This window comes from Carassius gibelio, chromosome A19 (genome assembly GCF_023724105.1).
Source record: "Carassius gibelio isolate Cgi1373 ecotype wild population from Czech Republic chromosome A19, carGib1.2-hapl.c, whole genome shotgun sequence".
In the NCBI taxonomy this organism is placed as follows: Eukaryota; Metazoa; Chordata; class Actinopteri; order Cypriniformes; family Cyprinidae; genus Carassius; species Carassius gibelio.
In genome coordinates this window covers 19148079-19170466 of record NC_068389.1, presented here as the reverse complement: position 1 = coordinate 19170466, position 22388 = coordinate 19148079, and the positions used below count along the sequence as shown (strand labels likewise).

The 22388-nt window shown below is 38.4% G+C and overlaps 2 protein-coding genes across 3 annotated transcripts; both read left to right on the top strand.

The window, feature by feature from the left end:
* The first annotated feature begins 25 nt into the window (after window positions 1-25).
* On the top strand, window positions 26-17320 carry LOC127935406 (claspin). Of its 2 annotated transcripts, none has more exons than XM_052533232.1 (24): window positions 26-161; window positions 3528-3639; window positions 3811-4154; window positions 4286-4444; window positions 4536-4592; window positions 4687-4759; window positions 5251-5353; window positions 5449-5933; window positions 6025-6213; window positions 6304-6458; window positions 6580-6767; window positions 6844-6896; window positions 8064-8248; window positions 10362-10887; window positions 10977-11037; window positions 11150-11240; window positions 11506-11621; window positions 11815-11976; window positions 12332-12453; window positions 15732-15859; window positions 15933-16050; window positions 16200-16270; window positions 16418-16579; window positions 16888-17320. In XM_052533232.1, exons 2-24 carry the CDS (start codon window positions 3579-3581, stop codon window positions 17002-17004), a joined length of 3726 nt encoding a protein of 1241 aa, XP_052389192.1. In that variant the 5' UTR covers window positions 26-161; window positions 3528-3578; the 3' UTR covers window positions 17005-17320. The 2 variants fall into 2 exon arrangements, with proteins under 2 accessions (XP_052389192.1, XP_052389191.1); XM_052533231.1 differs by lacking the exon at window positions 26-161 and adding an exon at window positions 2640-3086.
* A 1501-nt stretch (window positions 17321-18821) lies between these two features.
* LOC127935405 (UPF0500 protein C1orf216 homolog) lies at window positions 18822-21736 on the top strand. The gene is made up of 2 exons (XM_052533230.1): window positions 18822-18935; window positions 19929-21736. Exon 2 carries the CDS (start codon window positions 19957-19959, stop codon window positions 20950-20952), a length of 996 nt encoding a protein of 331 aa, XP_052389190.1. The 5' UTR covers window positions 18822-18935; window positions 19929-19956; the 3' UTR covers window positions 20953-21736.
* The last annotated feature ends 652 nt before the right edge of the window (window positions 21737-22388 follow it).

The window sequence follows — 22388 nt, the reverse complement described above, 5'->3', positions numbered from 1 at the left end:
ATAATTGACACACACAGGGAAAATGATAAAAGGTTTGGGGCGAAGTAGACGGATTCAGGGGCTCACCACGTAATTTGATTTTAGGAACGGCTCATTGGCACTGACATTAATGCATTCGGTTTACAATGTAAATCCAGGCAGCGCGCCCACTAATTTCATTTGTAAGTGACGTTTCAACCGTGTTTGACAAGCTGTGCATGACAAGCATTTACAACGTTGTGGATTTTTTCTTTTTCCTTCTCTTTGTTATCTTAACGGTTTACCATTAAGCATACTGAAAGTTGTTGTATATTATATTTTATTTGAAAGTTTTTGTAGATTATATATTTTATTACAGAAATAACCTGCCCCGTGCCCCCCAAATCAATAGTATGTTCCTGCACAACCGGAGGCTGCAGATTCAGGACCGCAGATCTGGGCCGCAGTTCTAGGACCCTAGTTTTTCCTGACAGCGCCACCTACCGTACTGGCCAATATAGCGATGGCTGCAGTTTCAGGACCGCAGTTCTAGTATCCTGTTGGTTTAGTTTGCAGTCACGTTACTTTGTATATAGCATCAATATATTAATCTAAGTAGTATTTGTTTTTAAATGTGATTTTTGATTCAAAATGCAGCAGAGTTTAATTACTAAGTGTGCTTTGAATCACAATTTTAAATTTAAACATGAATTTACACAAAATATAAATTAAATGTCAATTTTGTAAAATTGATGTATATCAATGTTAAAACAATTGTAAAAAATGAAGAACCTTAAAAGTCTTGAATTTTCTCTTGAAAAGTCTCTTGAATTATACAGTATATTGATTCACTTCCTTAAGGTGAATTAGCTCAGTATCAGGTAAGTTAAAGCTGGAATCAGCGTATCGAGTCACTAAATTACTGCCAATATTTTAAAAGTTGTTGAGAGGCAAGACAAAACACAAGAATGTTTATTTATATACATACATTATATATATATATATATATATATATATATATATATATATATATATATATATATATATATATATATATATATATTATAGTACAGACCAAAAGTTTGGACACACTCAAAGAGTTTTCTTTATTTTCATGACTATGAAAATTGTAGATTCACACTGAAGGCATCAAGGGCTATTTGACCAAGAAGGAGAGTGATGGGGTGCTGCGCCAGATGACCTGGCCTCCACAGTCACCGGACCTGAACCCAATCGAGATGGTTTAGGGGTGAGCTGGACCGCAGACAGAAGGCAAAAGGGCCAACAAGTGCTAAGCATCTCTCGGGGAACTCCTTCAAGACGGTTGGAAGACCATTTCAGGTGACTACCTCTTGAAGCTCATCAAGAGAATGCCAAGAGTGTGCAAAGCAGTAATCAAAGCAAAAGGTGGCTACTTTGAAGAACCTAGAATATGACATATTTTCAGTTGTTTCACACTTTTTTGTTATGTATATAATTCCATATATAATACCACATGTGTTAATTCATAGTTTTGATGTCTTCAGTGTGAATCTACAATTTTCATAGTCATGAAAATAAAGAAAACTCTTTGAATGAGAAGGTGTGTCCAAACTCTTGGTCTGTACAGTATATACATGTCATTTTTGTGACAACATCACAACAGCACCAAAGTGAACCCCTTTTCCATCAGTTGCTGCATGGATAGAATGGCTGTAGGCTTCAACTCTAGAGAAAGAGAGAGCGAGAGACAGAGAGAGATAAATAAGAAACATTTGTTTAACATAATCAACTGGAATATATATATATATATATATATATATATATATATATATATGAAAAATGAAAGCCCTTGCAGCATGTGGTGCATCTCTTCAATTCGGGCAGGGATCTCCCTTTTTGGATTGTTATATGTATCTTGGAAAAGAGAGAGTGTACTTAGAATATTTTGAGATCATGAAAATATCCCTAGTGCCTTTTTTAATCATCTGTCCTACAATGAGCCTAATTGAATCCATAAAATCACTTCATATTGGCCATGCAGAACATGACAAACTAACACATGATAGCAATGTATATCTGTATGTGGAGTAGACCTGCAGATTAGGCCAAATTGTAACAAACTATTAAAATTGCCAAATGCCTCATTTATCATTGCAAAATAATGCCAAAACAACAGGCAACTAGACAGTCAGTGCAGTTTAATTATGAAATATATTTTATACACAAATATGGTAAAACAACGACTATTAAGCCAGTATTCACACTAATACATTAAGCTGCAGGTAAATCTTACAAACCTTACATCAACCATGCTCTTGTCATCTGATAAGTTTAATTAATGTGCAGGCTAGATTCACTTATAATACTTCGTCATTAAAACACAATTAGGATTTATGAAATCATAGCCACGAATTAACGTCGTAGTAATTAATAAAACTAGCTCACAAATTCTTAATTTGGTGGGAATTAATTATTAATTCATAGGTAGCAGTTCTCACTATGTAAACTTTGCACCGTTTAAACGTTATAAAATAAAACTTAATTAAATATCGATACTCACCGTCTGGTTGCTGTCCACGTCGTCCATCTTTAATTAGTGTTGATCCAGTACGGTAGGTGGCGCTGTCACAAAAATACTAGGGTCCTAAAGCTGCGGTCACAGAATTGCGGTCCTGTAACTGCAGCCTCCGGTTGTGCAGGAATACCCTTCTCCCCCAAATGGCATCTTGCCTTATTTGCTGGAACTCGACTGTTGTTGACCATTTACAGTCAGCATTGACCAATCCGACGCGTTATTGGTGTTTTAGCTCTGGCCGCCCTGTCCAATCAGCACAGCCTCTAAGCGCCTAACAACCGTTCATCCAATAGCGAAGCTCGAAAAGAATGACGGAGAATGTTAAAGAAAAGCGGTCAAGCCCAGCGCGCGAAGAAGAGTGAAGTGCTTTAGTTTAGCACAATCAGGCGGGAGATGGATTTATGCATTTTGACATTGCAAAAATAACTTTTACATCTAGGTTTTATGAAGTTTTGGATTAAAAAAGACGTTTTCTACGTTTACACGCCTTTGGAGTGACAGCATCGTGGAATTGATGTAGTTTTGTACCGAATAATACGACATTAAGATGAGCTCTCTTCTGTCTGAGCGGGTAACGTATCATAGTGAAATAACAATAAATTACTTCCAAAATAGATGTAAATGACTACATTTGGTGAACAAATACTAGTTGACAAATAATTCACCCAACAGGTGATGAATATATTGAATGAATTCTTCAGGTTATTTGTGTTTAGTTAGCCAGCTTAGCTATGCATCCTGTCTATTGTAACGTAAGACCGGATAAATTGTGCACACTTCATTTGACATTTTATATTATTTGTTTCCAAGTGTTGGATTTCGTTTTGTTATATTCTATGTAGTGTTAACTGTCAAATAAAATAATAATAAATACAATTTAGGTTGGTTTCTAGTCGAAGTGTAGTGCTCGTGTTTACAAAAACGCGCGGTTCATCAAATTACACTGTTTATTTTAGCAATGGAAATCTGTCAAAGTAGTATTAACATGCATGGCAAATTTTATATTGTATAGCCTATAGATCTGCCTGAGGCACGAACAGCTGGAAGTGATTCCGATAGTGGAATGGGCTCACCAGTGGAGGATCCTGTGATTGACAACAACATGGTCACTGAGGACCAACAAGGTAAGTTAGGGAAAGTTTTTAAGAGAGACAACTATTTGAGAATTTGATGCATCCTAACTGCTTTGTATTTGTTGATGAATGAGCAAAAGGAATGCTTTTGACACCTCTGATCACTGAACACCTAAAATATATTGTGGGATGACAGAACTTTTTTAATCCATTGTGTTCCAGATTCAGATGAAGATATCACTGTTAGTCGGAAGGGACGCCCTCGGAAAGCACTGCAGGACAGTGACAGTGATGGGGAGCAGGAAGAGGCCGGAATGGCAAATGCTCTGGTCCTGTCGGAGTCCAGCGATGAGGAGACAAAGACTAATGAGACTGAAAGCATCAAAAAGAAGCAAGGAAAACGTGTATCCCGTATCTCAATGCACAGTGATGACAGTGATCCAGAGAAAGCAGAAGTCCAAGTCAAACCAAAAGAAGCAAAGAAAAAGAGGGAGAAGTCACAAAGACGCAGAGAAAAAGAGAAACGCAATGTTGCCCTTGTAAAACGACTGAAAGAAAAAACAGAGGTGGGTGCTTAGAACATTAAACCACAAGCTGTTATTAGTTTTAATTAGGGGTGCACCGAAATGAAAATTGAATGAATGGAAATGAAAAAATGGCATTTTTGGTGGCTGAAATATTACTTTTGATTTTTAAGGAGGTTCTTCCAATCAAAGCACTCAATGACAGTGGCTGTCTGCTCGGGGACTCCGATCTATTTGACGCTCAGTTAGAGGAAGACTCTGAAGAGCAATTGGAAGAGGAAGAGTCTCTAGATGCTATCCGATCAGCTGTGAAAAAGAAAGCCAGACACAAAGTAAGCACAGACTTTTGCTTCCACGGTCTTGTGTAAGTCTCCACTTGATTTCAATCTGTTACTTATAGTTACTTTTTCATATTATTTATAGCCTCGTCTATCAGACTTCAGTGGAGACGAGGAACAAGAGAACCGGTCACCACGCAAGGTGAGATTATTTATTATAGAGATAGACACATTGATTGCGTTAAATGAGTGTAACAAAAACACTCACTTGCTTTTCCTGAACAAACTGTTTTCAGGAGAGGAAAGCAGCAAGAGCCAGCAAGGAGGCAATCAAACAGCTTCACAGTGAGAGTCAGAGACTTGTGCGAGGTCAGTCTGAAGTTGCATCAGCTAGGCGCTAAAAGGCTTGGCTCACTAAATGCATTTACATGCACTTAAAGAGTTTGACTTTGGTTTGACTAAAACAATTATTTGCCTTTTTAAAAAGTTATGTAAATGCTTTAAGTCAGACTGAAATTGTAGCACAATTGACTTTGCAAAATTTGGACTAACATGTATGCACTACCATGCAATGGTTTGAATGCAAATAAATACTTTAAGACATTTGTAATGCCACAAAAGTTTTCTGTTTCAAGTGAATTGTTTTGTATCACAGGTTCTACAAAAATGAGCAGCACTACCATTTTCATCATTGATAAGACAAAATGTTTCTTGAATTAAAAAATCAGCATATTAAGAATGATTTCTGTAGGATTATGTGACTCGTGAAGTGTGTAGATGGGGCAAATATCATCTTGTGATTTAAAAAAAAAAAAAAAAAAAAAGTCACTTTCTGACACCGCTTTCTTTAACATTTGCAGAGTCTATGCTCAATCTGCCATATTACATGCCAGAGCCCAAAAGTATTGACCAGTTCTTCAAGCGAAGACCTCGTCCAGAGGGTGGTGCCATGGCTTTACTCAAGTATGAGATCACGAACACTAATTAACTAATTTATCTCCTGTATATATTCATACAGTGGAAATAACAAATATAATATTTTTTCACTTGTCCTCAAGGTCTGCCAAGTACCAGGCTTGTATATTAGAGAGCACTACACAACCACCTCCAGATCAAGCTACAAGACCTCAGCACATGCCTGAGCAGGACTCAAGCCCCCCAACAGAATCATCTCTGGATAACCAGTCCTCCACTACACCCCTTCCTCTAGCAGACATTGCCAGCAGCACTCATCAGAAAAATTTTACCAATGAAAGTGACCCACAGACCTCAAATGAAGCAGAAGTAGCACATAACATAAGCACTGATGAACCCAACCCTGTGGTTCAAGAGAAAGAAACTGAGAGACCTAAACATTCAGACAAGGACCAAGAACAGCAACAGGCCTCAGTTGATCAGGCCCAGGCTGCTGCTCAGATGCTCAGACCTCGCAAGGATAAACTAGCCAGACTAAGAGAGCTTGGTCTAGATCCTCCTCCTGTGGCGAAGCTGTGTGCAGATGATGGGGCTTTTGTCCAGCTGCAGCCACCTCAGGAAAACCCAGGTGAGATTTTTGGATTATAACTTTTTAAATGTTCTTCACCCTTTTCCACAGTTGATGATAGATTTTTTTTGTGTGTGTGTGTGTAATATAGCGTTGAAAGCACTACAAGAACGCTTCATGAAGCACATCCAGCCTGCTCCTCGTCCTAAAAGGGAGCGCACATTGCAGCTTAATGTGGTGAGGAAAGACAGCGCCCCCTCAGGACAGGAAGAACTGCGCTCTGAATCAATCACAATTACTGTCAATGAGGGAGAGGATGAGCCCACAAATGTCAAACCAGGTACAATCACTATTTTTTATCATATTGCTTTTTAGGCGTGGGAACAGTTTTAATATGTGTATTCAATATTTCTTGTTTGCGTTTTTGTAGGTGAGAAACTGGTACTGTTGAAGTCTCGCTTGCAAAAAGCCATGGCCATCCGCAGGAAGGAGGAGAGAGAGCGCAGAGCTGCTCTGCATCGCCTTGACAATGAGGATTGTGAGGAGGAGGAAGAAGCAGAGATGACCGAGTCAGAGGATGAAGAGGTACTAGAAATTGGCATTAATTTGTGATTTTCTTGTGGTGTTCTTGTTTAATAACTTCTCCAGATCTGCCACTTTTTAGCACAACTTTTCTAATTTTATAGTTATAAATCCTTTTTTTTAGGGCGTTGATGAATTGCTGGGCGATGGTGGTGATGAAGATGAGGGAGAAGTGGTGGACAAAGAGGAAGATGAAGATGAAGTTTCAGCGAAAACATGCCCCTCCCCAGGCTTCAAAAGTCCCTCTCCAAGTCCAGCAGACACTGATGGAACATTGATGCTGTTTGCCGGCAACTCCTGTTCCCGCACCGGGTATGTGCATGATTCCTAATTGGGCTGCAACCCATTCTCGGTAGTCAATACTTACTGAATGTCTTTTTCTGTCCAGGGATGGTGTAAGAAGATTAGGCACATCTTGCCATGAAGTTGACAATAAAATGGGTGAGTGTGTATGGTATTAAACTAGGGCTGGGCGATATATAAAAAAAAAAAAAAGATATCTCGATATTGTCCATTTTTACGATATTCGATATATATCTCGATGTTTGCATTTGCATTTAAATAATAAAAAAAACGTGATTTTCTGTTGCCCATTTAAAAAAAAAAAAAACTATTTAGATTAAACAGCTAATTTAAGCAGTTAAAAAAAATCTAAACCAGGAGATCACTTACTGCTTTTTATTAAATGAATACATGTAGGCCTATATGTAACTGAAAAAGTGCAAATTAAGTACAGAAAGTGCATTCTGTCAACTTTTTAGTGCATGCAATTCACAATTTAAACTATGCAACTGGGATAAGTATTTTATTTTAATTTTTTAAACAAGTTTTTAAGCTAAGAACACAAGTCTGTCAACTGTCTGCGGTTTTAAGAGAAGCTCTGTGGCATGAAACTATGTTCCTACTGACTCTAAAAACCCTCTTAGATGGGGAGCTAGTTGCTGAAGCACATAGCTATTTCTTATAAATGAATACCAAAGACTTTTGCATTCTCTCTGTCTAAGTGCATTTATTTTGCGATCACAAATGCAAACAATACAGTTGAGATCTCACGACAGAACACAGACCGGCTGAACGACGCTTTCATTAGATCGCTCAATTCCAGCTTGTTAGTGTTTTCAGATTATCGTCGGCGGCTCTTCCGCAATGAGGATGGTTGCCATGATTGCGCATGGTTGCCAGATTGCTTAAAATAAGCAAACACCGGGTAGAAAATGAATCCTTGTAACAGTGGAACTCTGATTCGGAGATTTAAACTCTTGTTATCTGGCAAACGCTATCATTAAAGCTCTCGTAGTAGAGGGGCGTAGAGCAGTCAGCAGTTACAGGTTCCTTTTTTGGACATTCGGCGCATTCTGTTGGGAAAGTATGCTTGAATTTGAAATATTCGATATTCCCGATTTATTCAAATTTTACATCGTCGTCAAAATTATTCTGATTATCCCGCTAATATTCGATATATCGCCCAGCCCTATATTAAACACTCCATTTTTTTAATTTTATTTAAAACAAGTTATTATATTTGTTGCTCTAAAAAATGGTCACGCTTTTAGTGTCATTAATTTCAAATGTATGTAAAATCAGACTGAAGTTTGGTTCTTTTCACAGAGGAGTATGACAGCCTGTCAATGGCTAAGGACAGCAGTCATAACAGTAGCTTTGAGCTGATGGGCTCGATGATCCCATCATACCAGCCAGTCAGTAGAGCTGCTGGCAGAGGCCTGTCCAACAGTGCATTCCGCTCTCCATCTCCCTCCCTCTTCAGATCCAGCTTCCTCGGCTCTGCTTCAAAGGTGAGGGTCTCTTGCTTGACTGTTAAGCCAAGTGTGGCTTTTATATGATCTTTGAATATTTTTGCACAGTCCTTTGTTTGATTGTGAATATTTGTATAGACGTGTATATGAAAGTCATTCTAACGCCTGTTTCACACATACTCCGTCTGCAGAGTGAATGCAGTCCGTGTGCGTTACGTATGTGGTGCAGAAGTAGCACGTGCTTCATTGTGCTTTCACACAGGACCTGTTTGCAGTCCACTACTGATCCGCGGCTGTTTAGTCCACAAACAACATTTGTTCATAATTTTTTTCAAATCATGTTTAAAAAAAAAAAAATACAATACTTTTCGGCATTGTGACTCGTTATCACATAACAGTAACAATATTCCATAGGCATAGACATTAGTTTAAACTCAATAAATATAAACAACGTATTATTCATGCATTTGACTTCTAGGTTTGTATAATAAGGTGCTCAAGCAAGCGGCAACACATTTTAACTTAACATTGTAGCCTACTTTTCTTGTTAGGATATCGGCAATATTTAAAATTAAAACACCACTGACAGAAACGGTCGACTCTTGTGACTTTTGCATTTAAATCTTTATTACAAGCAATCCCACAGGTCTTAATGAACCATATTTTCTGTTTCCAGAAAACATATATTATGTTGCCTTGTTTATCTAAAAGTGCTATCACTTTAATTCAGTGCGTGCAGCACAGCAAAAATAGACTTGGTACGTAAACGATCACTGCACTGCTGCAGACGCACCGCATTTTAGGGTAATGATTCACATCTATACATTTGTTTTACTTGAGACTAAGTTATTTATTGTTCATTGGCTCAAGTAAAAAAACAAATATAGATGTGAATCATTACCCTAAAATGTTTTAATTGGATTAATGAAAACTTTTTTCAGTGTGCTACAGCAGGTGATTTTTAAATCAAATTAAGTCTATGTAATTTTAAGGTAAACTAAAAATAGTCATTGTAATGCAGAATTGACGTTTATTTTTGGCTTTTCAAACGTGTATGCAAGTTTTTTTAAATTAATTGGATGAATGAAACACTTAACATCTTTGATTTATTTGCACCAACATTATTTGATTTTAACATTTTGAAAAATTTATTTATATAGCATACTTTTAATTAGTCTCACTGGTAAAGACATTTTTTTTTAAATTTAAAACCAAATTTAAAAACTAAAATACTGAATGCTGATTAAGAAACATCTTATTGAATGTGTGATTGTGGTGTTTGGATTGTAGAATGCAGTTATTGTCTTTAATTTCACATTGTTACAGTTAATATTTTATTTAAAGGCCAGTTCTATGTAGTTTCAACCCAATTCAAAAACATATCTAAATGCTGATGTCTGTACCATCTATGTTTTTGTATTGAATGTAGGCTACTTACTGTGCAGTTACTGCTGTTAATTTCAGATGGTTACAGTTATTGTTTTCAATAGCCAAAAGCAAGTTTGGCCTATTAAATACTAAATATCTTGTTTATGCACACTTTCCTTCTTTCTTGTTTGTTGCTTAAAAGAAGAAAAAAAAAAAACGGAAATCGGTATCGGAATCGGCCAGTTTGCTTGTAAAAAATCGGTATCGGAATCGGCCATGAAAAATCATGATCGGTGCATCCCTACTAAAGGCCTTGATATATACTCTTTCTTCAACTGGGGGTAAAGAGAACATCCCAGCACCCCCTCCCCCCATGCAGCTGGGAGTCATATTTAGCCGAATATGTGCTGGTAGTTTAAAGGTGTTTATCAGCTGGAGCAAAGTCTTTTGGATTGTTTGCTTTGGCAAGCTGGTTGGAACTCTTGAAATGAACTTTTTTGGGGGAAATATTCAGTTTTTCCAACAGTCATGCAAGGGTGAATAAGTTCCCCAGACAGATTAAATTTTTTACATTTCTCACAAATTTGTAGTTTTGACCAACAAAAAGCTGTGAGTTCATCAAAATGTGACTGTACCTTTTTACCTTTGTAAACGTATTTAATCTCCTAAATCGTAAATACACAAGGTTACAGTGGTAAGTTGTAAATGACAATGATTTGCCATTTTAGTGAATTACTAATTTTAGAAAGACTAAATATTTATGAATAAACGTCTCCTTTTTCAGAGCTCAGGTAAGATGTCCGAACCCTCCCTCTCTCTCCCTGTGGAGGATTCTCAAGACCTTTATGCTCCCTCGTCCCCAAGTGAGTCCGCCCTCCCTCCGGCTGGGGATTCCCAGGGGCGGTTCTCACTGGAGGAGGATACTCAATCTCAGCTACTGGATGCTGATGGCTTTTTAAACGTCGGTCCTCGTGGCTTGCCTAGCCGTTCCCACAAACGGCAGCTTATACTAGACAGTCTGGATGAAAACGCCATGGATGCTAACATGGGTGAGCTCCTAGGGCTCTGCTCAGGGGGCTTTGGATCAGGGAAGACCCAGCCAGGGGCTTCTCAGCCTGCAGCAGAGGATGAGCTCCTGGGGTTGTGCTCTGGAGCTTTTGCCACACAGCCTGAAGAACCAGTCATCAAACCCAAGGAGAACAAGAAGACCTTGGAGCTGGAAGAGCAAAGAGGGGAGAGTCAAGTCAGCTCAGAGGCAGACATGGACCAGCTGCTGGCTCTCTGTTCTGGCAAGTTCACAGGAAGCCCGTGTACGTCTTTTTTTGTTTATACTGAGGGTTAAAATGATCCATACTGAACTTAAGTTTTGTAGATAAACAATTTTTGAACCCCTTTTTAGCTGCTTCATCCCTGCCATCAGTCTCAAGTCCTGCCTTTGAAAAGCCGTCTGAAACAAACAGGTGCTAAGCTATAATCAGTATACATAGGTTCATTGCATATCCTTGAAAATTATAGTTTGTGTATTGTTGCTCCACATACTAAATGCTTTATACCCTCCAACTGTCCCCACAGGAACGAGAACATAACTGAGGAACAAGAGGAAGAGGAGGAAGGTGACTGTGAGTTCCGGCTCCTGTCAGATGTAGACAGCCTTAGTGAAAAGGTACTCAACACAGAAGTTTTGTTACTTTGCCTAATGTGTAAACATTGGTTCAACCAGTAGTGTGAGTTTGGGGTGGGACTACCTGTTTGTCCAGAAAATGGAGGAGTGTTTAAAGAAAAAAAAAAAAACTTTTTTTTTTTTTTTTTTTGCAATATTGCATAGTGGCACAGAAATGACTTCCTGTAGCTGTGCATTTTAATGTTTGCTTGTAATTGTTACTACTCTTAAGTGCTTAGAGCTGTAAACAATTTGTTTTTCATTTAAGGATGAAAATGAGGATAAATCAGATGCTGAAGAAGGGGACACTGAGAATGAAGAAGAGGAGGAGCAGGAAGAGGAACATGAAGCGGTCTTTGGAAAACGCACTGGCAAAAAGAAAATGTATGTCCATATTAGTTTATTTTTATAAACTATAATTTTATAAAATTATGATATTTCTGAACAATGTAATTTATTTAAAAGCATTTTAGGGTGACACAGGTTAGAAATTATTGCTAATTAATATATTTGATCTTATATGACAATCATTTTATGTGTGTATTGATATCTCTGCATGGTATTTGTGTCCCAACAGCCGTTTAGCAGAGTTTGTGGAATCCGAGGCAGAGTTGTCTGGCAGTGATGTGGGCAGTGAGGATGAGGATGACGATGGTGGTGACGAATATGAGGAGGAGGAGATACAGGAAGAGTTGCCATCAGATGAGGAATTGATGGACCAAGTTAACAAGATTCACATGTAAGAAATGTTATCTAAATCCTCCACTTACTTTGAGTTGTGCTTTTAGTAGGTGGTGGAACAGGTGAGTTACCAAGTTGCAAAGCCAGCTTGTTTGGTAGCTTTTGCATTTTACAGTTCAATTCACATGTGGGCTTGTCTGATGCAAAAAAATTGTTGTTACATCAATGTGCCACATGGGGGGCCACCTATTTATCAAAGCTAAGCTGGGTAGTTCTGTTATGCCATGTGATCAGTCAATTCCAGTGTTATAAATGCCTTAAACTTGATTGCTTTTAAAAATAACTGTACTACTTTTATAGACTTGTCATGGTCTTTCACTAGGAACATGAATCTCATAATGTTCTCCCAACAGGAAGCAGGTCATGGATGATGATAAGCGAAAACTGCGGCTTTATCAGGAGCGTTACCTTGCTGATGGAGATCTGCATTCTGATGGACCTGGACGAGCTCGTCGTTTCCGCTGGAAAAACATTGGTGAGTTCACCTTGTGATCTGGAAAAGCACTTGAAAGTGTGACAGGCATCATTTTACAGGGTTCCCACGCGTCCTGAAAAACACATGGAAAATAAGAGAAAATGTCAAAGGAAAATATTGAAATATATATTAATAAATGAAATGTAATACATATATAATTATATATAAAATAAATGAAATATTTGAAGAAAATCCTTTATTGAATTGCGGATGGGGTTTATATAAATGTGTCTCTGAGGGGAACTGACTGTCTTCAGAAAAGTTAAGATGTTAGTTTCTTTCACCTTGCCTCTGCATTGTGCAGACAAAATAAGTATTTCTAGAAGCAGGGCTGCTTTGTTTACTGCAGTAACCGGGGAAACGCTGTATTACTGCTGTTCTATAAGAGCCCCCTGGTGTCAGAATGAATTTGCATCTCATTCAGCCCGTCTCCTGTTTTTGTTTCGTCCAGAAGTTTTACGTAGCATAATGTCACAAATCTGAAGTCAGACTAAAAACTCATAAGCCAAGGCACTCAAAAATGTAGTGAATATGGTTTTACATTAAAAAAAATAATAATAACAATTCAAGTGCACCGAGGCGTTGCTGCTAACAAGCCTTCATCAGGGTGTAAAGTCAGACCAATTCAAATCAGAAACTGCTCATGAATGCAGCATCTTTGTTAGGGCTGTGCAAAAAATCAAATGCGATTTTCATGCACATCTCATCAGTAAAGACGCTCCTGTAATTAGAAGTATATCTCCAGCACGTGTGTTCAGATCATAGTTGCCAGGTTTTCACAACAAATCCTGCCCAGTTGCTTCTCAAAACTAGCCAAAGTCGCGTTTCCAAGAGGTTCCCCGATAAAAAAGAAATGCTTTGCGGGGTTAAATTTTAAGTTTAATGGCATGGTTGCCTTGGTAAAATTCGCATTTTAGGGGCTAAATATCACGCTATTGGTATTGTCGCTTCGACCCGCGGACATGAAAAACAACCACAGACTTGGCAACACTGGTTGGCATTTACTACACAGAGTCGTAATTAACTGACAATCTACACAAAATCGATTTTAAAATCGGTGGCGATTCTTTGTCGATTTTGAAAGCGATTTTGTGTTAGTTGTCGGTAGACTACGGATCTGTGTAATAACTGCCGCTCCACCTGAACCAGTGTTGCCAAGTTTGCGGTTGTTTTCCATGTCCGCGGTTCGAAGCAGCCCCAATACCAATAACGTGATATTTAGCCCCTAAAATGCGAATTTTACCAAGACAACCATGCCAAAAAACTAAACGTATATTTTAACCCCGGGAAGCAATTTTTTTATCTGGGAACCTCCTGGAATTGCGATTTAGTTTTGGACTAGTTTTGAGAAGCAAAAGGGCATGATTTGTTGTGAAAACATGGCAACCCTGATCTGAACACACGTGGTGGAGATAATACTTCTAATTAAAGGAGCGTCTTTACTGATGAGATGTGCATGAAAATCGCATTCGATTTTTTTGCACAGCCCTAATCTTTGTTTAGAGCTTGTTTCAGATGCAGTGGTTGCCTCTTAGTTTTAAATTGCTACAAAGAGTTCGGCCTGTAATGGAGAAAAAACATCTTGTTCATGTACTCTTATTTTCATCTCATCTCTTGCTTTATAAAATATTAACTAACCAGAATTTGCCTGTTGTGGCCATGAAAACATGAAAATTCAAGACTGGTGCATAACTACTGACTTTTGACTGTTTCCCAATGTTCTATCCAGTGGTCCACTTCAAGAGAAGAACTTAACTAATAATCTTGATTAGTGTCAAAAGTTTTTTTTTTTTGAAAGTACTGTTTTTTTTTTTACCAAGCCGATGCTGAAATTGTAAAAATATAACAATACCAGTTGTTCTGCAGTACTGGTAGAAGCAAATTATAGATGCAAAATCCTCACCTTTGGTAAAAATTTACCTACGAGATTTGTTTAGATCCAATGAGAAAATTAGGGCCCTATGAAATCAGTTTTATTTTTTTCTCAAATTTCGTTTTTTTTTTTTTTGCAAATTCATTTTTTCCCGTTTTAATTTTTTTCCACTCCTTTTTCATGCATTTATCATTACATTTATTCAATTTTTTTCTTAAAATAACCTTATGAAATGTTGTCCCTCTCCGAAATTCCGTTGTGTATTTCCATTTTTCTGGTTATCAAATTAAGGTATAAAACATTCATTTAATTTATCTTTTAATTATTGAAAATTAAGCAAACTTTATTTTTTGGTAAACAAAGGAGATTTACTACTAAAAATAAAACATGGAAGAAATGTTGTGTGATTTTTAAACCTTAAAAAAAAATGTTTGTTTTTAGTAGTCATAGTATTAGGCTATGTACATTCTGCTGAACATTTATGGCAAACACTTGTCTTTAACCAAACCGGACTTTTATTTTGACAGGTTGACGAGAATACCTTTTACAGTTCTGTGTATGTGGTGATGCTAGTTTTACTCAAATCAAATGGTCAAATGCTCATGAAGTGACTCTCAGATAAGTTCTGGAGGTGCTTTTCATGTTTACATCCTTATTTAGTGAGACCACAGAAACTGAAATCACCGTGAGCGTCACATGCGCTTCAGTGTGTGTAATAGTCGAAGCCACGCTTCTGTGCCATTCATTTACACAGACACGCAAACATGCAGGATTCATATTTAAATAGACTTTTCAGGTTTAATATTTACAGATATTAGTCCATATTTCCATTTTGATGTAAGTGCAATGACCAACTTTTAATTCATTTAAAATTTGGCAAATTCCGTGACATTCGGCGTTAAACTGTAAATTCCGTTTTTTATGACTGGATTCTGCGATTCCGTCTGCGTTTTCTGCATCGCGGAAATCATATGACCCTGGAAAATGTTTATTTATAATTTCCAGTAGTACCAGCTCAATTCAATACTTGCTTATAGTCAGCTGTTTTTAAATGATTCCGTGCAGATTTACAGCACTTTCCGTGAACATGCAATGGTTTATCTTTAATGTCACCATTAGAATAAATAATGAACCATGTTAAAAAGTTAAATACTTTCAATATTTTTTTGCTATGGTACTGAATGTGGTTCTGAAAATCCTTTGTTGTAATGTATAATTAAGAACTCCTATTAAAGAGGTGATTTTATAGTTGAGTCGGCCATAAACTATGGTTTTAAAGACTTTGAAGAGGAATAAAGTCCTGGAAAGTGATCACTTAAAAAAATACTTAAATCTGACAGTGCTTGAAGCAGCTGACTGGAGTAGATGTGTCTGTGTTTTCTGATGGGTTTTCTGTTTTGACCAGATGATAACTTTGAGTTTGATGGAATGGGTGCTGATGGAGAGGAGGAAGAAGAAAATGAAGAAATCGATCAACTGGAGTTGCAAAGACGTAAAGAACGACTAGAGAGGGAACAGTGGATCAGAGAACAGGTGTGTGTGTAATAAATTGATGTTATGTGTGCATGCTTGTGTACATGTATCTGACTCCGATTCTGTTATGTAGACTGAAGCCCGGGCCAAAAAGGGAGAGGATGGGGATGATGAGGAAAAGATCGAAGAAGAGGATAGCCAATTTATGAAGCTAGCCAAGAAGCTCACTGCTAAGACTCTTCAAAAGAGAGGTACCTACATGCCTTTTTTTTTTTTTTTTGCTGACAGTATTTAAGACAAGTGCTGGTTGATTTATTCGTTTGCTTCATGATGGACATTTTCTACTGGTTAAACAACTATCAACTACGATGTTACTGAAGTGTTTTTCAACCGTTTACAGACCTTTCAGCTGTTCCTCTGCAAGAGAAGGCAGCACTCAACCCGTTTCCAAAGCCATTTCAGTCCACCATGGTCAGTACCCACAGCACACTTCCTGTTTTTGTAGTGGGTTTTTATTTTTTTATGGCAATGCCACTGTCAGCTTGTTTAAATTGCTTTTAAGAAGCAATTTTGTAATTCGACAGATTTGTAATCTTTTGACTTGTAATTTATCCCTAGGTTAAGAGAGGCTCATTACTCAGTCAACCTCGAGCAATGTTGCAAAAGTTAGCCAGCATCTCTGACAGTAACCCTTTGGCCCCTCGTAACACACGAGGTTTTCTCTTCCAAACTCTGTCACCGGAAAAAGAGACACCTGCATCAGAGGGACCCAGAAAACAGGTACAGTTTTTTTTTTTTTTTTTTTTTTTTTTTTTTTTTCTCATGTTATTCACATTTTTACAAGGATATTTTACTTTGGAGTTAGAATAACATTTGTGGAAAGAAAGAGATTTGTGGATGTAGTTAATAGTTCTACCACTGGATGGAGCGGGAGTCTTAGAATGATTGTTGAAACTAAGACGCCACAAGTCAAGATGTCTTATTACTTCACTCAAGATAAAGTTTTTTATTGTAAAATTATGTATTATGAGCTTTTTAAATATGACATCTCTTAAGTAGGAGTAAAAATGAGTAAATCACTTTTTCAGATTAAGAAAAGAGGATCGATGGAGTCTTTTAGCCCTGCTGCCAAGCGGCCTTGTCTCGGGAACTCCCTCAAACCTACAGGACCACCACGAAGTATTTTCAGCTACCTCGAAAACTAAAGTTGCTTCCAAACTTCCCAGTATTACTTAAAATTAAAACATATCTATTTGTCCCATTGTCCATACTAAATGCTATGATATTGAAAGTTTGTCTTCTTTTAAACCATTTGTATCATGTACATATTGTGATTTCTCCTTTTAAGTGATGTATTTTTATTTGTTTTTTTTTATAAAATTGTGTATTAAAGTGTATTTTTAAATATCATATGCATTTTTACGGCCAAGAGTCATGCTTGAAAGATCAACCCTTGAGCTGTTAGCACAGGCTCCCTCAGGCTATGAATTTCTTCATCTAACCTGCAAAAACTGAATCAACTTGAGTTTAACCAGACATGTTTGACTTGAGAGTTCCTGCTTTTTGTATGTTTCACTCCATTTTGTAAGTGCTTTTAATCAGCTCCTCTGGGTTTGGAGCAGGAGGTTTTTTTTTGTTTTGTTTTTTTGTATAAATAGATCAACTTTGCTCCAGGGTGGAAACAGCCACTGAATTGTGACCATATTGTCAAGAGAATATTGAGATCAGCTCAAAAGCCACTGGATAATTCTGGGTTCCTTGTAACATCTGAGTTTGGTTCCAGCGATCTGTTGAGTCTCTGCATCACACATTTCGTTTTAAACAATGATCCCAAAAAGAAATGCTCTTCTGCAGATAACTGACCTTGTCAAACGAGGTGTGTGTGTGTTTCTGTGTGTCTCTTTATATGTAGAGAGTGAGAGAGTGAGCTTCTGGGCAACTAGTTGAATAGTAGCTGCCATACTGGATCGGAGTGGTGGCTTTTGACAGCAGTGCCAGGGGTGAGTCCCTCTGGGCTCTGTCACTGCTCACACCGCCTGGACCGAGACGTGCAGCTGAACTGAGGGAAATGGGTCATAACTTCAGGCTGCTCATATCTAAACACATGCTTCAGTTTTCTGGCTATGGCACACTTTTACTGCAAGTTATCATATATGTGTTTGACACAATCCAGCCTTGTTTTCTTCTTTTTTTTTAATCGTGGCATAGACTTGCTCCTAACCTGTAGTGTTTTACAAGTAATGTGTTTTTGAACTGATCCAGCAAGTGTTAAAGCTTATTTTGCGAAGCATCTCTTGTCTCTTGCTCTCATCTTCATTCCTATTCCTTCCTCAGATTGTTTGCTTGATGTAGATGATTTTCCATGTGACGAAGCCGCGGGCAGACTTTTTATTTGATGTATTTTTCATGTGTTAAGGCTATTATTGAGAGATGGAAGGGGGAAGAGACCAGAGACAGCCTGAAGGTGCAACACTTGAATGGGGATGTTGTTGGACACGGGGGGAGAGAAGAGTTCTTTTCTGTCGCCATCAATTGCTTGTCATGAGACAGGGAGGGAATGTACTTACTGAGTCTGTCTGATGTACTAGCACAAAAACACAGTCACACAGTGCCTCATGATTAGCCACCACAGACCTACAGCAACACAAGTGCAGCTCCATTAAGTGATGTTAACCTGGTTGTAAAATGGTCTTTAACTCTTGTATGATGACGTTGAGGGTATTTTAGACCGTTTAGGACTTTTAAGGTTTTTCATTTTGCTGCAATCTGAAGTTTAAAGGAAAACAATAAAAATATTCCTGTAATATATTTGTTACACTATAATAAAATTATGACAGTAGGTAAATTTTATGTACTGCCAGAATTGACAGAAATTAAAATCATGTTTTGCATGAATTTGTTTTCCCACACTATTTTCCACTAATTTCACCGGTTTCCAGCTATGTGGTCCCTTCCCAGTTTAGGAAGTGAGTCATAGCCCAGTGGTCCGTCGCAGTACACGGGAAAGGAGAGCGGATGGGAGGGAGGGAGGAGAGAGGAGGAATCAGATTAACATCGCTAGAGAGGCTCGGTCGAAGGAGGGGAAAACGGGGAGGACTCTGGATCTCATTCGCGGACGAAAAACGGACAACAAATCGTAAGACAATGCCCTCTAATAATTAATTCTCAAATGTTATTGGCAATCAGACATTTATGTAACGGATAAATAAAATTGGAGCGAGGTTTTGGCTTTGTGTAGATGTGCGCTGCTGTTTATTTGCCGCGTTCCCGGCCGAGCAAGCGGAACCGAGAGATGGGGTGAGACTGGTAACGCCGTTCTTACGTAATCCAATCTCGATTTACCTGGATTCTATTCATCAGTATCTTTTTTTCTTGGCTTTAGCGATTCACTGTTACTGGTTTGTTTTTGCTGATTATCTAAATACGATCTAAATGCGATAACATTTATTGTGATGACGTTTGTGTTCGTGAGGCAGCAAGTCGAGCATCGAGCTCCAACCAATGCGTTTGATTGGTGGTTTAATGTTCATTAATTTCGTTCATGCATCTTATTTATTCATTTTAACGTGGCGCTTCGCGGTATTCCAATCGAATTGCATAAATCGTCGAGTAAAATACAGTAGAAATTTTAAATATATCGAAATGCACCGAGTCGTTCAGATTAGCACACATTCTTGGGGCGGAACTGAACTACTCGCAGATTTTATGTCCTCAATCATTTTATTATTTGCGCCTGAGGCGCGCAACCCTGAATCTCTGGTTGCTGTTCTTCAGCACCACATGGCCGCGCAGCGCCTGTCACGCCGAGTGATTGACAGGGCCCCGAAGTTATTGCGTGGCTATATCTGTGAGAGAACATATGAATATTTCATATCACCGAAATGGAGAACATGCCATGGAATTGCACCACTGAATATTTTATGTATTATTTTTACCATTATTAGCAAGTGATTTTAGCCACAGATATTATTTGCAGTGTGTTAGTAGCCTTTCAGCACTTTCTGTTTTATCTGAATCTGTATTAACAGACAAAATATAACAATATATTGTATTACTTTGCTTTTGCATCTTGTAGACTCTTCTGTCAAACCACTAACCACTTTTTTTTTTGTATCTGCCCTTTTCAAAGAGCGAGTGAATCTCAAACAAAACTGAAAATGCTTCAGCAAGATCGGGCCATGAACCCTGTCCTGGGAAGTCAAGCTCTGGTTGCACCACAGTTAACTCTGCACATCCATACTAATAGTCAAAAGAGACGCGAGAAAGATGGTAACTTTAACTTTCTGGGGCAGGATGATGACGACACTATGACAGGAGATGAAAATCGCAACCAGGTGCGCCCAAGAGCTTTGGGCCGTGATCTGCCTCTTTCTTCCAACCACTATGGACCTGGACCCCTCTCCCCATTGTCTCGTCTGCCATGCTGGAGCCCTTTGGAGCCTCTTCCAGAGATTGAAAGTGGAGACGATATGGGTGGCAGAGTGCCTCCAGATGGTGCAGAGGAAGGCAAGGTTGATGAAGAGATGAGGAGAGTGACAGATGTTGAAAAGGAGAAGACACTGGGAAAGAGTGAGAAAGTGGAGGACCTACTGGATGATGATGAAGAGGTGGATGGAGTGATCGACTGGGCTGACAGTGATGAAGAGTTTGAATTCAGCTACAGGTCAGAAAGCTCTTCCCCACTCAGCACAGAGAGTGGTGACATTGGGGCCGCAGGGTCCCACAATTCCATCTGGGATCAAATCTGTCGTGAACGTTCAACAGCTGACGATGGGAATAGGAAGGCGACTGCAGACACCCTGAAAAACCAAAACCATGTGGATAAGAAAGCAGAGCGGCGTCGAGAGAGCCTGGAGGGCACAGACGTAGTTGAAGACAACTTGTCCGACTCAGATATCGACCCCTGTTCTGAGCTACCGGACCTTATGGAGGCTGTTTGGACACTACAGGACCGGGAACGGTTTAAAGCACAGGAGATGGAGAAGCATCAGGTCCAGCTGACCATGTATCGTCGCCTGGCCCTTATCCGGTGGGTTCGCACCTTACAAAATCGTGTCCAGGAGCAGCAAAACCGCCTCCAGTCAAGTTTCGATGTCATTCTTACACATAGGAAAGAGCTTCTACGCATGGGTGCTGCCACTGCTGCCCAATAACAGAGAAAATTTGAGAAATTTCATGAGACCATCTGATGACTATTATCATGTGTAAAGTAATATTTGCATCTTTGTGCATCTCATTCTTTTTCATCAAATTACCTCCTGGGTCTCTGAACTATTTTGCCCTAATGTTCCATAATGGCAAACTTTTCTCACTATCAAAAATGTGACCCTGGAGAAAAGAAACAGTCTTAAGTTGCTGGGGTATATTTGTGGCAATAGCCAAAAAAACCATTGTGTGGGTCAAAATTTTTGTTTTCTTTTATGCCAAAAATCATTAGGATATTAAGTAAAGATCATGTTCCATTAAGATATTTTGTAAGTTTCTTACCGTAAACATATCAAAACTTATTTTTTGATTTGTAATATGTCCTGCTAACAACTTATTTGGACCACTTTAAAGGCGTGGTATTAATATTTACTTTACTTTTACTTTACTTTTTTTTTTTTTTTGCACCCTCAGATTCCAGATCTTCAAATGGTTGTATCTCAGCCAAATATTGCAATATCCTTACAAACCATATCAACGGAAAGATTATTTATTCAGCTTTCACCATATGCATAAATCTCAATTTTTCAAGAAATGTACCCTTATGAATGGGTTTTGTGGTCAAGGGTCACAAATGTGGTTAAAAGTCCTCCAAAATATCACCTTGAACTGTGTCCGAGAACTGTGTTGGTTATTAATGTTTCTGAACTCCTCCAACCTGATATGTTAAAATAATTAGAAAGTGTCATATAAATGTTTCTGTGTGGTAATAAATTATATTTAACAATAAAAGCACAATGTGTCTTTTTATGAAATGCTCCGTTTTGATGAGTAAATCATTGAAAAACATTTTAACCTAAGAATGCACTTCATGTGATAATATCTTAATTATTTGAATAAAATCAAATATATTGTGACTAAACCAATGACTATACTATAAAAAATTATATAATTTTATGAGTCAGATCAGGTTGAAAATGTTCCTTAGGGTAACAACAGCACATGTTCACTTGATCACATTTCCAGCCAGTGTGTAAAAACAATTCAGACGGACACCTTATATAACATTAGATGACAATTCTTGTGCTCTAAGCCCTTATATTGTTTCAGCATTATATATTCAAGACCCCCTCTTGACCTTTAATGACAGTGCTTCCTTTAAGAACCACACAGTGTTCAATTGTTTCTCCTTATCACACGGGAAAAGTGCTGGGTGAGAGTTTTAAATCAAAGTGGCCTGCATCAATCTAAACAGTATGGGCTCTGTATCTTGTTGCCCCGGGCTGAGAGCGTCTGGCCTTTCTCTGAGTATGCATGTGTCTGAGTGTTTACGGAGATACCAGTGTTTGTCCTATAATCCACAGTCAAAGCAGAGCTGCAGGGTAAGAGTTGCACTGGTTCGTGTCCCTGAGGGATTTGGACAGAGCACGCCCCGGGGCACCTG

Bases quoted from the DNA above. Each gene is read 5' to 3' on its own strand.
- LOC127935406 (XM_052533231.1), top strand. From the start codon at position 3,063: ATGAGCTCTCTTCTGTCTGAGCGG. The intron at 3,640-3,810 runs GTAAGTTAGGGA...ATTGTGTTCCAG, and splicing joins GGTCACTGAGGACCAACAAG to ATTCAGATGAAGATATCACT. The intron at 4,593-4,686 runs GTGAGATTATTT...AACTGTTTTCAG, and splicing joins AGAACCGGTCACCACGCAAG to GAGAGGAAAGCAGCAAGAGC.
- LOC127935405 (XM_052533230.1), top strand. From the start codon at position 19,957: ATGCTTCAGCAAGATCGGGCCATGAACCCTGTCCTGGGAAGTCAAGCT.